Here is a 15,422-nt window from a genome sequence, read left to right as displayed (position 1 = left end):
CACAGCCTCTTCTTTTCATCATCAAGATACCAGCTCAGGCTGGGTGCGGTGGCTCATGCCTGTAATCCCAGCACTTTGGGAGGCCGAGGAGGGTGGATGACCTGAGGTCAGGATTTTGAGACCTAGCCTGGCTAACATGGTCAAACCCCATCTCTACTAAAAATACAAAAATTAGCTGGGCATGATGGCGGGTACCTGTAATCCCGGCTACTCCGGAGGCTGAGGCAGGAGAATCGCTTGAACCCAGGAGGTGGAGGTTGCAGTGAGTCGAGATCGCGCCACTGCACTCCAGCCTGGGTGACAAGAGTGAAACTCCATCAAGAAAGGAAAAAGGAGAAAGGGAAGGAAAGGAAGAAAAAAAAAAGATATGAGATCAAATGCCACCATCTCAGAGAGGCCTGCCATGACTGCCCAGGTAAGCTGCCACCTACCCAACTCACCCCAGCCTCTCTCTCTTCCCACTGCATTGCTGTTTTCTCACCCATTTCTGAATTCATCGCATTTCTTCATCTGTTTGCATGGTCATTATCCGCCTCTGCCCTCTAGGTTGAAGGCAGGGATCTCACCTGTTGTGCTCACTGTTGTCTCCGCCATGCCCAGCACAGAGTCTGGCACACAGTGGGCGCTCAGCAAATGCTGGTGAGTGGATCAAAGTTTCCTGTCCTGGACTCCCTCTCACATGCAGTTTCAGGACAGACGTGCCTCCGCCACTCCTGCCCACACCCTTCCATCTTTCCTGTCACTTCCACACAGCATAGATAGCAAAAACAAAGCCACATAGGCCATGGGATAGGTGGCAGTGGGGAGGGGGGAATGAAAAATGATAAGAGCCTGTGGACCTTTAGAGTATTAGAAAAATTCTTCCTCCAATTCCTCCCCGCATAACCTGCCCTAAACATGGTTATTGGGGCTTATGGGAGAAACGAACACCGCTAACTTGGCTGCTGCCAGCCTGGCCCGAGTTAATCGTTTACTGGCTTGCTATAAATAGGCACCAGCATTGTCCTGTGACAGTGTGAGGGCCGGCCAACCTGCCATGACCTGGAAGGGGTGTTCTGGGGCTGGGGTTCCTACAAATGAGCCTCCCCTTATCACCCTGCCCAGGTTCCTCAGACACCCCTTGACCAGAAGGCTCCCCCAGGGCCTGATTCCAAGGCATTCTCTCGGGGACATTCTTGTATAAACGTCCTTCAGGCTGCCACGCCCATGCACAGGAGAGGATGGAGCTGTGAAGACGCTCCCCGGCCTCCTTCCATCCCCAGAGAAACCAGCCTGCACGTTTTCCATTCCCAGCCCACACTCTGGAGACTGGCCAGCCTCCTCCTGGGTGCCTGCCCACTGCTTGCGTCTGGCTTCCCTGGCAGCACCCCCATCTCCACAGACCAGGGGCCTCATGGATGAGGAAGATACACGAAGACTTGGAGCCCACCCAAGATCCCTGGAAGACAGCCAAACTTGGGGGCGTGGAGGGGAAGGTGGTTTGGGCAGCTGCAGAAAACGGCAAAGGAAATTCCCAAATCGTTGCTTAAAACACACACAGGTACATCAGAAAGTATTTATTACCTTTCTGGATAAGGACTAACCTCCTCCATCTGACCTTAGAAGAAGCAATCCAATAGTGTGTCTAACACTGGTTTCAAATCCTGTCTCCATCTCTTACCAGCTGTGTGACCTTGGGCAAGTCACTTCACTTCTCTGTGCTTCAATTTACAGTACTTATCTGTAAAATGGGATAATAAATAGAGGCAGAGGGCCTCAAACAGGACCCAGCACATAGCCGGTGCCAGATCAAGGGAGGCACTCTGGTTAAGTAAAAACATAAACAGGTCAATCTCCAGCTCTATTTGCTGGGTGACCTCGGGCCTCAGTTTCCTCATCTGTTCCCTCTGATGCTTCTTGGGTTTGCTTTCTTTTGACATTACATACACTAATGCATATAAAGTGCATAGCATACTGTCTGGAACAGGATAGGCTTTTTGGGAAACACTCTATACCTGTGCTGTCCCACATGTTATCATCAGCCATATGTGGCTATTGGGCACTTGAAATATGGCTAGGGTGACTGAGGAACTGCATTTTAAATTCAATTTAAATTTAACTTGATTGAAATGTAGATAGCACTTGTGACTCGCAGCTAACATACTGGGACAAGGCAGGCCTGGACAAAGTAGGTGCCCAATAAATGCTAATTATAATTATTACTGGGGTTGTGATTATTGTTTTGTTTTGTTTTGTTTTGATTGACGGAGTCTTGCTCTGTCGCCCAGGCTGGAGTGCAGTGGTGCGATCTCGGCTCACTGCAAGCTCCACCTCCCAGGTTCACGCCATTCTCCTGCCTCAACTTCCCGAGTAGCTGGGACTACAGGCGCCCACCACCACGCCCGGCTAATTTTTTGTATTTTTAGTAGAGATGGGGTTTCATCATGTTAGCCAGGATGGTCTTGATCTCCTGACCTCATGATCCACCCGCCTCGGCCTCCCAAAGTGCTGGGATTACAAGTGTGAGCCACCGCTCCCGGCCAATTATTGTTATTTTTATCGGAAAGCTATTATTATTGGAACTGGTTTAGAAACTAAGAGGTACCAGTTCATTTCTGGGCACACTGAGGACAGGAAACCGTATTGCAATCACCTCTGTATCACACCATTCTGCAGGGGGTTACAGACCCAGTGCTTTGGCATATCCCTCTAAAATTCGTATTTTAACATCCTTATCCACGCCTGGGCGCGGAGGCTCACACCTGTAATCCCAGCACTCTGGGAGGCCGAGGCGGGTGGATCATCTGAGGTCAGAAGTTCAAGACCAGCCTGACCAACAAGGTGAAACCCCATCTCTATTAAAAATACAAAAATTAGCCGGGCGTGGTGGCAGGCACCCATAGTCCCAGCTGCTCAGGAGGCTGAGGCAGGAGAATCGCTTGAACCCGGGAGGCAGAGGTTGCAGTGAGCCGAGATCGCACCACTGCACTCCAGCCTGGGCAATGGAGCAAGACTCTGTCTCTAAATAAATAAATAGAATCCTAATCCTAAAGTGGTGGTATTAGGAGGAAGAGCTTCTGGGAGGTAATTAAGCCATGAGGATGACTCTTGAATGGGATTAGTACTTTCTTTCTTTCTTTTTTTTTTTTTTTTGAGACAGAGTCTTGCTCTGTTGCCCAGGCTGGAGTGCAGTGGCATGGTCTCAGCTCACTGCTACCTCTGCCTCCCAGGTTCAAGCGATTCTCCTGCCTCAGCCTCCTGAGTAGCTGGGATTACAGGCACCCACCACCACACCCGGCTAATTTTTCTATTTTTAGTAGAGACAGGGTTTCATCCTGTTGGCCAGGCTGGTATCGAACTCCTGACCTCAGGTGATCCGCCCACCTCGGCCTCCTAAAGTGCTGGGATTATAGGCGTGAGCCATTGTGCCCAGCCAGGATTTGTGCTCTTAGAAAAGAGACCCCAAAGACTTCTCTCACCCCCTTTCTGCCATGTGAGGACATGATTAAAAGTCTGCAGTGTGCAAAAAGGAAGAAGGCCCTAACCGGATACCAACCATGCTGCCGCCCTGATCTCAGACTCTAGCCACTAGAACTGTGAGAATTCCTGTTGTTTTGAAGCTACCTAGTCACGGTACTTTGTTACACCAGCCCCAACCAAGACACAGGGTGATGCTGAACCGTATTTGGGTATTTGAGTTGTGGATTCCTTAGAGGTCCTGACAAAAGCTGAGGATACTCATGGCCGGGAGCGGTGGCTCACGCCTGTAATCCCAGCACTTTGGGGAGGCCGAGGCAGGAAGATCACGAGTTCAGTAGTTCGAGACAAGCCTGACCAACATGGTGAAACCCAGTCTCTACTAAAAATACAAAAATTAGCCAGGCGTGGTGGCAGGCGCCTATAATCCCAGCTACTCAGGAGGCTGAGGCAGGAGAATCGCTTGAACCGGGGAGGCAGAGGTTGCAGGGAGCTGAGATGGCACCACTGCACTCCAGCCTGGCGACAGAGTGAGACTCTGTCTCAAAAAAAAAAAAAAAAAAAAAAAAAAAAAAAAAAAGCTGAGGATCTGAGGATACTTTCTCCATACAGCAAGTACAAGGTGTTTCTACAACTTCAGGGATTTGCACACCTGTAGAATAGAAATCCTTGATCCAGTAATCACCTGGCACACAGTACATCCCTAGGCAACACTCAGGACTGTAGAAAGGCATAGAGCACAAGAGTGTATACCTCCCGCATCACAGGCTGAACTCCAAATGCAGGCACCCTCAGCCCTTTGATGTGGACATCTGTGGTTTGTCTGCCTGCTTTCCATCTCCCCGTCTGGTGATTTCACTGTAACTCTCCTCTGGTGTCCCTTTCCTTACTCTCACAGGGCTAACTCCACCCCTCACCCCTCCGTGACCAAGTGGAGCAATCCATCCCACTGTGACTGGCACAAAAGAAGCAAGTGACCCACACTGGTCCAATGAGACCGAATCCCAAGACTTTGGCTAGAACCCTTAGGAAGGGGAGGTTTTCTTTTCTGCAGCAATGCCAAGCTGGCAGAATGTGCCCCTAGAGCTGCTGGGCAACACTCTACCTCCCCACAGAGGGCTGAGCATAATGCCAAAACAGAAGGCGGCGATGCAGAGAGATGGCGAGAGACAGTGTCCTGATGACATCATTGGCGCCCCTGGATATAGGTGCACCTGAACTTCCCAAACACTTAAACCAAGAAATCAATTTTTCCCAGCACTTTTGGGAGGCCAAGGCAGGCGGATCACAAGGTCAGTTCAAGACCAGCCTGGCCAATATGGTGAAACCCCGTCAATACAAAAATTAGCCAGGCATGGTGGTGCATGCCTGTAGTCCCAGCTACTCAGGAGGCTGAGGCAGAAGAATCGCTTGAACCCAGGAGGCAGAGGTTGCAGTGAGCTGAGATTGTGCCACTGCACTCCAGCCTAGGCAACAGAGCGAGACTCCGTCTCAAAAAAAAAAAGAAAGAAAAAAAAGAAATCAATTTTTTATCTTCACTTTCTCTTTTCATTTTGTTTTTATATGTTTATTATCATTCTAGCTAGTTTTATCAGGGTTTACCCGACTTGAAAAGGATGGAGGATGGAGCTGGCTAACAAACCCTGCTCTGCTGTTTCTCAGCTCTGTAGTCCTGGTTCAGTTTCTTAGCCTCTCTGAGCATGAATTTCCTTGTCAGTAAAGAGCAGTTGCTACTTGTACCTACTGTGTAGGAAGGTTGTTTTGTGGATTAAATGAGAGACAGCAAAGCACTTACAGCAATATTTGGTAAATGGTAGTTGCTACAATTCTAATTTACCAAGTAAGCATAATTTACCAAATAATAATAATTAAAAAGGAGTTCATTCAATGCCCCAAGTATCACTGAAACTGGCCCAACTATCTCATAGAACTAATGTTTATGGTTTCTTTTGAATACACATAGAAACTGACCCTCCCAGTTTTAAAACTCCAGAAAGTTACATTTGTCTTATCTGAGTTCCTTTCTCAGGAAACCAAACATCAGGCCTCCCCCAAGGAACTGAAACTTACCAGATCATTGCATCTGGACAAAGAGATGCAACACCCCTCACCTAGCATGACTGCCTAAGCCACCACCTGCTTCCTGTTGACCAATTCCTTTTCCTTACCCCTCTCTAATTCCAATTTGTTTGTTTTTTGAGACAGAGTCTCGCTCTTTCACCCTCCAGTGGCGCCATCTCGTCTCACTGCAAGTTCTGCCTCCCAGGTTCACGCCATTCTCCTGCCTCAGCCTCCTGAGTAGCTAGGACTACAGGTGCCCTCCACCACGCCAAGCTAAATTTTGTATTTTTTTTAGTAGAGACAGGGTTTCACCATGTTATCCAGGATGGTCTTGATCTCGTGAACTCGTGATCCGCCTGCCTCGGCCTCCCAAAGTGCTGGAATCACAGGCGTGAGCCACTGCGCCCAGCCCCTCTAATTCCAGTTTTCTTCCATGCACTTAAATTTCCTCCCTGCTATATAAACCTGAGTTTAGTTGGTCAGGAAGATAGGTGTGAGCCTGATCTCCCATCTCCTCGGCTGCAGGACTCAGACTTTTTCCCGGGCAATACTTATCTCAGTGATTGGCCTTCTGTATGGCCAGCAGCAGGACCTACGCCAACACCCTGGCATTTTGGTAACATCACCAAGTCTCTTGAACTCTCAGGGCCTCAGCTATCCATTTTCTCAATGAGGCCTTACTACAAAACGAACTGTTACTGTGCTTTGTAAATACCCACAATCTGAGTTCCTGCAAAATTGTGCAAAGAAAAAACATAGAAATCTATTCATCTCATCTTCTATATCACTAAGTGAAAGAAAAATACACTGCCCCACATCTGAGTTTAGCATTCTTAGCCCCCTTGTCCAGGAGTGCACAGCAACCAAGTGCAGGACCAGGAAAGTCACCAGGAACTCTGAGCTCCTTAGGCTGAGGGACTGTCTCCAGGAGCTGATGGGCAGCCAGCCTCAGAGGGAAGACCCAGCTGCCCTCCCCATGATGGCGATGCAGCCAGCCAAGACTCAGCCCACTAGAGGGCTTGTCCCTTTGGACCTCAAGAAATATCTCTTCTGACTCATTCCACAGCACTGCCCTGGGGGCTGTAGCACCTCCAGGTCAGGGCTTACCTAGAGACAGCAAGATCCTGCGCTGAGGGCATCTTTAAGTTCAGATGTGACCAGAAAGGGCAGCAAAGTGTCCTTTTGGGACTGAGTCCATCTTACTCCCAAAAGGGTGAGCCATGTAGTGTGCCTGACCCCTCCATAAATACTGCCAACTGCCAGTGATAGCACAGTGGTAATTGAGGCCCCTGCTGTTGTGGCCTTCTCCCTGACCCCACACTCTGGTGGTGCTTGGAACCCTGTGTGGATTGCTGGTTTTAGCTCAAGAGTGATACAGAGGAGGATTGTGCAGCCAGACCCCTTGCTGTACCAATGACAATCTCTGTGACCTTAGGGTGAACTCCTTGCCATCTCTGTGCCTCGATTTCCTTATCCATAAAAGAGGGGATTTTATCTACTTCATGGGGGATCAATAATTAAATGAGGTCATCGATATAAAATGCTAGTCTTTTTTATTTTTATTTTTATTTTTAAATCTTTATCCCATTAGAATGACGTGACTTAAGCCCTGGTTTTCCTTGAGTGAACTGAAGGCACTCCAAAAGTCTTATCAACTACTTAGTTTTAATTAGTCTTAAATAAATACTTGGCAAATTCAGAGTGGAAAAAACAAAGACTTGGCTCTCAGACAGTGACACTGGCCAAATTAGATGAGTTGAGATTCTTGGAATCCTGGAGCTGTCCAACCTCGTCCACTTAGAAAGCAGGAAAATGAGACCTTGAGAAGGGACCTGTTAGGAGCCACATGCATTGTTGGGGTCAGAACTGGAACAAGGACACAGGTCTCCTCACCTCCCATCCTGGGCTCTGCAGACAGCAACGCAGGCCCTTAGGGGTGACCAAAATGCCCTTTCCTACCGGCCGGCCAGCAACAAATGCTACCACCAGCTCCTGGAGCACCTCATGAGGTGGCTGGGGGAGACCCGGCCACATGGTACAAGAGACACAGCCAAGCAAGCCAGGGGCCCTTCTGCCAGCCTCGCCACATCGAACCAGCATGCCTAAGCTGCCACAGATGCTCATCACTAGTAAAAGCTCCCAGAAGCCAGGTTGCCAGAGACCTGAAAAAGCATCAAAACGCATCGGGTGGATATGGCTGCATTATTCACGAGAAGCGTTCCTGCCCTCTTAAGCCAGCAAACATGACACACGCAAGCTGATTTGAGTCAACCCTGCCAGCATCAGAGAGCCCCAAAATAGCCCACCTGGCATTCCCGCATTCATTCAAGCACATGCATTTTTGGAGTCTCTCCTTGGCACAGTGGGGCGAGTAGTGGGTGGGGGGCTGTGATTCCAGCCCAAGAATGGAAAAGCTTAGCAAAGGCAGACGTTTCCTGTCTTATCTGATGATCTGGTGTCTTTGCTTCCTCTCAACTTGTCCCCAAAACTTGCCTGTTCCTCCCCCGCTCAGAATACTCCCATGGCTCCTATCTCACCCAGAGTCAAAGCCAAAGCCTTCGATGCCTTCGATGGACAAGGTCTTGAGCAATCAGCCTCCCGCTCTGTCAAACCTCATCTCTACTCGTTTACTTCACTCCAGCCTCACTGGCCTCCCAGCTGGTCTGTTCCCAACTCACAGCCTCTGCATATGCTGTTCCCTCTGCCAGGCACACACTTCCTGCAGATGTTGACACTGCTCCCTTCCTTCCTTCAGGTCTCTGCTTAAACACCATCCCATCAGTGAGGCCATCCCTGACCACCTCCTCTGGCAAGCCTTTCCCATCTCTTCCTGCCGTTATTTTCCTTGGAGCCCTTGTTACCTTAAATATATATTTATCGTTTTGTCTATATGCCCTCCTGCCACTATACTGTACACTGAATGAAGGCATATGAGCAAAGACTGTGCTTTACTCACTTCTCAGTTTGCAGCTTGTAGAACAGGGCCTGGCACATAGTAGATGCTTGATAAATATTTGTGGGAGGAAGGAAGGAAGAATGGATGTGGGGGAGAAAGAAAACAGAGGGAGGGAGAAAGTTTTCTTCTAAGAGCTGGCAGAAACTGTCTATCCTGGTCTCTGCTATTGGCTGAAACTTCCTGAAGTACAGCCCTAAGCAAAACCCTCCCTTGCTCATAAATCTTCTATAGCTCCCCATTATCCACCATGGGAAGTTCAAATGGCACAGCCTGGCACATACAGCCCTGCACAAGCTGGAACTAATGGACCTTTCCTGCCCCATTTCCTTCCCCTGCACATGCCTGAAGCCAAGCTGTGTTTCCAGGGACTTTTCTGAAGCTCATAGCTCCCCACCACTGCCCACTATAAGCCAAGGTCATGAGGCCATCCCCCTAGATCTTGGCAATATGAGGTTTGAATCCTGACTCCTCCACGGACTGACTGTGGGACCTTAAAGCGAGCTGCATAACATCTCTGTGCCTCCAGTTCCTCATCTATCATGGAAAGAGATGATGGTTCTCTCCCTTAGGGCTTTTATGAGTGAAGGGGATAATGCTCAGAAGTTCACGGCACAGTGCCCAGCACAGAGGAAGCTGGAAGCCCCCAGCAAACTGGTAGGAAATTAGGAATGCCTAATTTTTTTTTTTTTTGAGACTGAGTCTTGCTTTGTCACCCAGGCTGGAGTGCAGTGACGCCATCTCAGCTCCCTGCCACCTCCACCACCCGAGTTCAAGCGATTCTCCTGCCTCAGCCTCCTGAGTAGCTGGGATTACAGGCGCATGCTACCACACCCGGCTAATTTTTGTATTTTTAGTAGAGATGAGGTTTCACCATGTTGGCCAGGCTGGTCTTAAACTCCTGACCTCAAGTGATCCACTCAGCTTGGCCTCCCAAAGTGCTGTTACAGGCGTGGGCCACCGCGCCTGATCATAATTTTTTTTCCTTTTTTTTTTTTTTTTTTTTTTTGAGACAGGGTCTTGCTCTGTTGCCTTGGCTGAAGTGCAGTGATGCGATCATAGCTCACTGCAGCCTCAACTTCCTGGGCTCAAGGGATCCTCCTGCCTCAGCCTCTCAAATAGCTGCGACTACAGGCATGCACCACAATGCCCTGCTATTTTTATTTTGTTTTCGGTGGAGATGGGGGTCTTCCTATTTTGCCCAGGCTGGTCCCAAACTCCAGGCCCGAAGTGATCGTTCCACCTTGGCCTCCCAAAGTGCTGGGATTACAGGCATGAGCCACGATGCCCGGCCAGGAATTACTAATGTTATTACATAGTCCAATCTCTCTTCTATGGCCTAAGTCCATTTTACAGGTGAGAAACTGACGCATTCTGGGGAAGTTTTCCCTAAATGACATGGCTAGGGAGCCAAGACTTCGTTCACTGTCCCTGCCCACCCCCACCCCGGCTTTGGACTCCAAATACGCATTCAAGACAATCTAAAAGCAGTAAGAATGAGTTGTTCAAGAACAGACATTCGTATCAGATCAGCCTAGAGAAGTGAAGGGCGCGGTGGGTGCAAGATGGGTAGGGTGAGCGGGGAGCAGATTTTCCTGCCTTAACAGCGTTGTCATTCTGGGCCGGCCACTTCTTTGTGCTCCTAGTGGTGGGGGGCTGAGGGGGTGTCTTGTGTATTGCAGGAATGTGAGCAGCATCCCTGGCCTCTTCCCACTAGATGCTGGTAGCACCCCCAACTGTGACAACCAAAAATGTTTCCAGACATTGCCAAATGTCCCCTGGAGTAGCGTTGCCAGATTTAGCAACACATACTCATACTAAAAACTTACTCACTGTTTATCTGAAAGTCAAATTTAACTGGGCGACCTGGATGTTATCTGGCAACCCAACCTAGGGATGGGAGACAAAGCTGCTCCCCTTCATTAAGAACCACTGGGTCACAGTAAAACTGCAGGGTCCCCATGGTAACGTCAATTGCGTCTCTCGTTTTTCTCCGACCTTCTTTGCAAGTCCTGCCTTCCTCTCCCATCTCATCGCCCCTAACCCAGAGGCTGGGAGGCTCAGTTCTCCAAACAGGCTCGGTTCAGCAGCTGTGATGATGGCTCCACAATTACAGCCCTTCCACCAGCTCCGGTCTGCAGAGCTAAATGTAGCTTCCCCTCCAGGACCTGCCTCATCTCCCTGTCTCCTTCCTGGGGTCTCATCTGCCTGCCACCAGCCCCTGCATTCTCCCCTCCAATTAAGACGCTTTCTAGGCCCAGCCCAGAGGCAGGAAAACAAGGCAGTTAGTCACTTTGCTTCCATTATCAACTAGCATCACATGGCTGGCTTCTTTAATGGCAGTTGTTATGGCAACGGGAAGCCAGTCCCTGCTCGCTCTGGGAACCAAAACAAAATTAAGGGTTGGCAGGGAGGGTAAAGGAAGCCAGGAAGGAGCCAAGATAGAGCTGGTCAGATTTAACCGGAGGAAATCACGTTGAGGCCACCTTGTTTGCAGCTGAGGCCACCTTGTTTCCAGCTTTCTCTTGGTGGCACCGAGGACAGAGGAAAAAAAAAAGGATGCTTGCCTTGGAGGAGCTCAGGCTAACGTGGTGGGTGTTCTCGCAGGGTTTATCTTGCCAGCTGAATCATTTTCATCCCCATTATGAATAAACGGAAACCCACACACTGATAAGGGTAAAGACAGATCTTGTCTAAGATTGTGCAGTGAACAGGCCAGCAATTTCAGCTCCATCACCTTCTTTCCCTGTTCTCGATGTCCTCCCCACTCCTTTCCCTTGCTTTTGGGATAAGACCACATGTTCTGCCTTCTCTGCATCTGCACCTTTCTCCTTTGTCTCTGGTCCGGTCACTTCGGTTCCTTCAAATTCACAGCGTTCCCTCCAGCCACAAAGCTTCTGCATGTACAAAACCTTCTGCCAGGGATGGTTTTTCTTAGTGTCTCTCAACCCCCTTATCTTCACCTTAAAGTCCTACTCATCTTGCACCTGCCTTCTGAAACGTCACATCGTGGGCCCCTGCACATGGTCAGTTGTCCCTGTTTTGGGTTCTTGCAGCCCTGGGTGCCTCTCCTTCACACCTCTGTGCACAGCCTGTAATTCTCCTTGTAATTGTGATAAAGTATCTGTTGGGAGTGTGGTTGCTCCACTGCAAGGTCAGCCCCAGGAGGACAGGGACAGGGCCTGTCTACAAGGGGCCTGTCCCTGCTACGTCCACAGAACCTAGCGCAGGGTCTGACACACAGCCCTCAGTAAATAAACGCATCTGGGGGTTGGAATCCAGCCCTAGTTGAGCCCAAAGTTCCTTCTTGACCTGCCTCATGGGTGCGGGGTCCAACTGGCTCTCCAGGCCAGCACTGGACAGTTTCCAGCTCCCAGCCTCTGTTGGCCCCTTGGTGGCTGCAGTGGCTCTGGCAAACCTTGCAGAGCTGCCCAGCCTATCTAGAGATGTCGATTGTTAAGGCACTCCTTCTAGAAAGAAGGCTGGGGAAACAGATGTACACACAGAAGACAGATATACACACAGACACATGTAGATCTGTGTACACACAATGCAGTCTCTGGGTGAGGCGGTGACAAGCAGAGATGTGGCTCCTCTGAACCCAGAGAGTGGGGAGGAGGGAGATCTGATTTGACTCTCAGATTTCTAGGCAAAGAGCTCTCCCTTCTATTCCACTAGAGACTGGCTCTCTGACACTGAGAGAGATGCTCCCCAAAGAGGTAAGCAAAGGAAGGAAAGGACAGGGGAGACATGCTTTGGGGGGCACCGAGTTGTTGCCATGTTCTTAGGGTACCTATGTTGAATAGGAACTCAAAAGACAGAAGACCGGAACCTGTTCCCCCACACTGGTTCTGTGCCTTTGAATTGTCACTTATTGTCTCTGGGCCACAGTGTTCTCATCTGTACAGTAGAAACTGTACTAGCCACACATTCTGTCCGAGGTGTGGCACCGTGTAGATTTGGATGAGCATGTCTGTGGCATGGGAGGGTCAGAGTGTGGCTCTGACATCAAAAAGACCTGGGGGTAAGTCCCAACTCTGTCCCATCTTGGCTGGGTGCTCTTGGGCAAGTTATTATCCCTCTCTGAGCCCAAGACCCAAACTAGACTGACACAGATCGGACCTTAAAGGACACTAGTACTAATGCATCCTTCTGCTGGTGGAGAAACTGACTCCTAGAGAGAAGGGACCTGCGCAGGAAACTGAGGAAGATGGTAGCTGAGCTGGGACCTGGGCCTCAGCCAGAGCCTTCCCCAGATGTCTTACTGGTGTTCTCTTCTGCCTGCAGCCCCCTCCCCAATTCAACCAACCATTGCCTTAAAAACAAAGCCACCCCAGGCAAAAACATCTCGGGGGCACATATTACATGTAGGTCTGGTTAAACCATGAACAAAAAGACAGCAGGTGCTTTGTAAGGTACATGCCCCTCCCCTGAAAGTGACAAGAACGTTGTTGGTCTGTGAGTTCTGTTGAAAAGAGGTTCCAGGCCGGGAGCGGTGGCTCACGCCTGTAATTCCAGCACTTTGGGAGGCCGAGGCGGGCGATCACGAGGTCAGGAGATCGAGACCATCCTGGCTAACATAGTGAAACCCCGTCTCTACTAAAAATACAGAAAAAAAAAATTAGCCAGACGTGGTGACGCCTGTAGTCTCAGCTACTCGGGAGGCTGAGGCAGGAGAATGGCGTGAACCCAGGAGGCGGAGTTTTTAGTGAGTGGAGATTGCGCCACTGCCCTCCATCCTGGGCGACACAGCGAGACTCCGTCTCAAAAAAAAAAAAAAAAAAAAAAAGAAAAGAAGTTCTAGACAGACCTCCCTTGGAATATCCACAGGAGTCTATACAAGGGCTGAGCTGAAAAGTTCTGGGCCTTTCTGAGGGATCCAATGTATTTTGCATGTCTCATTCGAAAATGCTAGAATGTGCAAGCAGCCCTGAAGCTCATTCTTTAAACAAAATAGGACATGCCACACACAGAGACACACACACACACACAGACACATACTCATGCTCCCCGAGGAGGGAGGGGCAGCAACAGGTCCAAGCCTCGAGGCTGCCCTTGGTGGCTGTCTGCCACCGTGCAGGGAAGGAGGGGTCATCAGTGATGCTGGATGCTGCCACCTCAGCTGACACCCCCAACACATACACACACACACGCACGGGGGCACACACACACACACACACTGAAAGCCAGGCCCAGAAACCAGGCCAGCCCACAAGGTCTGCTGCCATGCAAGGCCTTGGGCTAAGCGCTGATAAGGTTCAAAAGTGATGAAGACACAGCAGCAATGGGGTCTAAGGCTTAAGAATGGGGAGGGCAACACACAGACACACACACACAGACGGAGTCACAACCCGTTATTCACGCAGACTCATGCATCACATGCCACACACCTACTCAAGATACACACAGTCACACCATCACTCATTCACGGACTCATGCACCACACAATACACACACATAGACCCACCCTTACAAAAACAGATACACACACAGACACACATAGATATGTGTACACACAATGCAAAGAGATACACTTAGGTATCTCCAGAAAGATGCACAGACATTCTCATATGCACATACTCACAGCCACAGGTCCTCACCCACGCAGGCATACACACCAGAGCACACAGTCCAGGCATCGAAATGCTACCCCAGGCCCAAGGACTATAAATTCTGTCTGTGGGGTTCTGGGAGGTCATTGGCCATGAGCCCTAAAGACTAGACTGCCCCCCCCCATCCCCCCGCTGACCCCAGGGAGAGTGGAGGGGCAGAGGAATGGCAGAACCTCTCTGATTCTCACCTTCTGAGTGTGCAGGGTGGGAGTGGGGCCGGGGGAGTGAAGGGACCCCTACTGCCAGGGGAGCAGCTCACTGACCTCGGACTCTCAGGGAGAGAGTCCCCTGGCTCTTGGAGGTGGCTCCAAGGACTGAGAATTTGGGGGCTGGGAAGGGAGGCTTTATTTTCCTTCTCCCTTTTCCTGAAGCGTGCCCCACCTTCGGCAGCCCCATTCAGAGCCCCTCCCCCAGCACACCCTGTGGGGGGTCCCCCCAGCAGCTTGTCTCTCTTGGAAGGTCCCCTTCCTGAGCCGCACCCACCTGCTCCTCCACAAAAGGAGGTCCTATTGGGATACATCCAGGTGTGCCCCACACCTGGAGTGCCCTCACACTGCATCCAACCCCCGCACAAAGCCTCAAATGGGCCAAAGCCTCCCCATACCTATGCCCACCCCCAAACTCCCTCGCTGCGCCTCCTGCCCTGCGGGAGGTCAATGCCCACCCAGGTGAGCCCTACACCTGGTCTGGCCGCCCCCCGCCGCCAGAGGCCACCCTCCCACGAAGACTCTTCTCCCGTTTGGCTGCTGCTGCCGGGGAAGTCCTGCCCAGCGCCCCCACCCCGGCACCCACCTCCTTCTTGACGGTGCGTAGCAGCCTCTGTCGGGTCTCCGCCTCTGTGGGACAAGAAGCGAGAGCCGCGGGTCAGCCGAGGGAGTGTGCGGGGGCCGGGCGCTGCCCTCCCGCCGCCCTCGTGTCCCGCGGCCTCTTACCCGCGGGGGCCGAGGCCATGGCTCCGAGCGCTGCGTCCCGAGTCCCAGGAGGCGGTGGCGGTGGCGGCGGTGGTGGCGGCGGTAGCTCCTCCGGCCTGCCTCGGCGCTGCTGCTGCTGCTGCTGCTGCTGCAGCCGCGGAGGGGCGGGGCCGAGCGCTGAGTGACGGCCGGAGGGCGCCCGACGTCAGGACCCGAGGCGGCCGCCCCACCCCTCCGGAAAGACACGGCGCGGCGGGGCAGCCGGGTCGCCTGCGCCAGGAGCCTTCGCGCCAAGCACGCACGCTCCCTCCCGCGCACCCAGCGCCCGAGCCTCTCAGGCTCCCCCACTTTCCACGCCAGCGCCCGCGTCCCTCCCTCTTCCCTAGGGCGGGGAAGGAAAGCGTTCTTCCTGAACCTTCCTCTGTGGGC

General features: G+C 51.3%; 1 protein-coding gene across 5 annotated transcripts in view; it reads right to left on the bottom strand.

Moving 5' to 3' along the window:
• The window catches only part of SGSM1 (small G protein signaling modulator 1), a 119,828-nt gene extending 104,649 nt beyond the window's left edge, over positions 1 to 15,179 (bottom strand). For all 5 annotated transcript variants that reach the window (XR_004030977.1, XM_030815988.1, XM_030815984.1 and 2 more), the window contains exons 1-2: positions 15,015 to 15,179; positions 14,875 to 14,918 (exon numbers count right to left, since the gene is read on the bottom strand). Coding sequence is in view for 4 of the 5 variants with exons in the window: in XM_030815988.1 (XP_030671848.1) it covers positions 14,875 to 14,918; positions 15,015 to 15,033 (63 nt within the window). In the remaining variant the exon portion in view is untranslated. The remainder of the gene's footprint in view (positions 1 to 14,874; positions 14,919 to 15,014) is intronic.
• Between the last annotated feature and the right edge of the window lie 243 nt (positions 15,180 to 15,422).

The sequence above is a fragment of the Nomascus leucogenys genome, chromosome 7b (assembly GCF_006542625.1).
Source record: "Nomascus leucogenys isolate Asia chromosome 7b, Asia_NLE_v1, whole genome shotgun sequence".
Lineage (NCBI taxonomy): Eukaryota > Metazoa > Chordata > Mammalia > Primates > Hylobatidae > Nomascus > Nomascus leucogenys.
The sequence above is the reverse complement of the archived record's forward strand: the minus strand, read 5'-3'. Positions and strand labels throughout refer to the sequence as shown.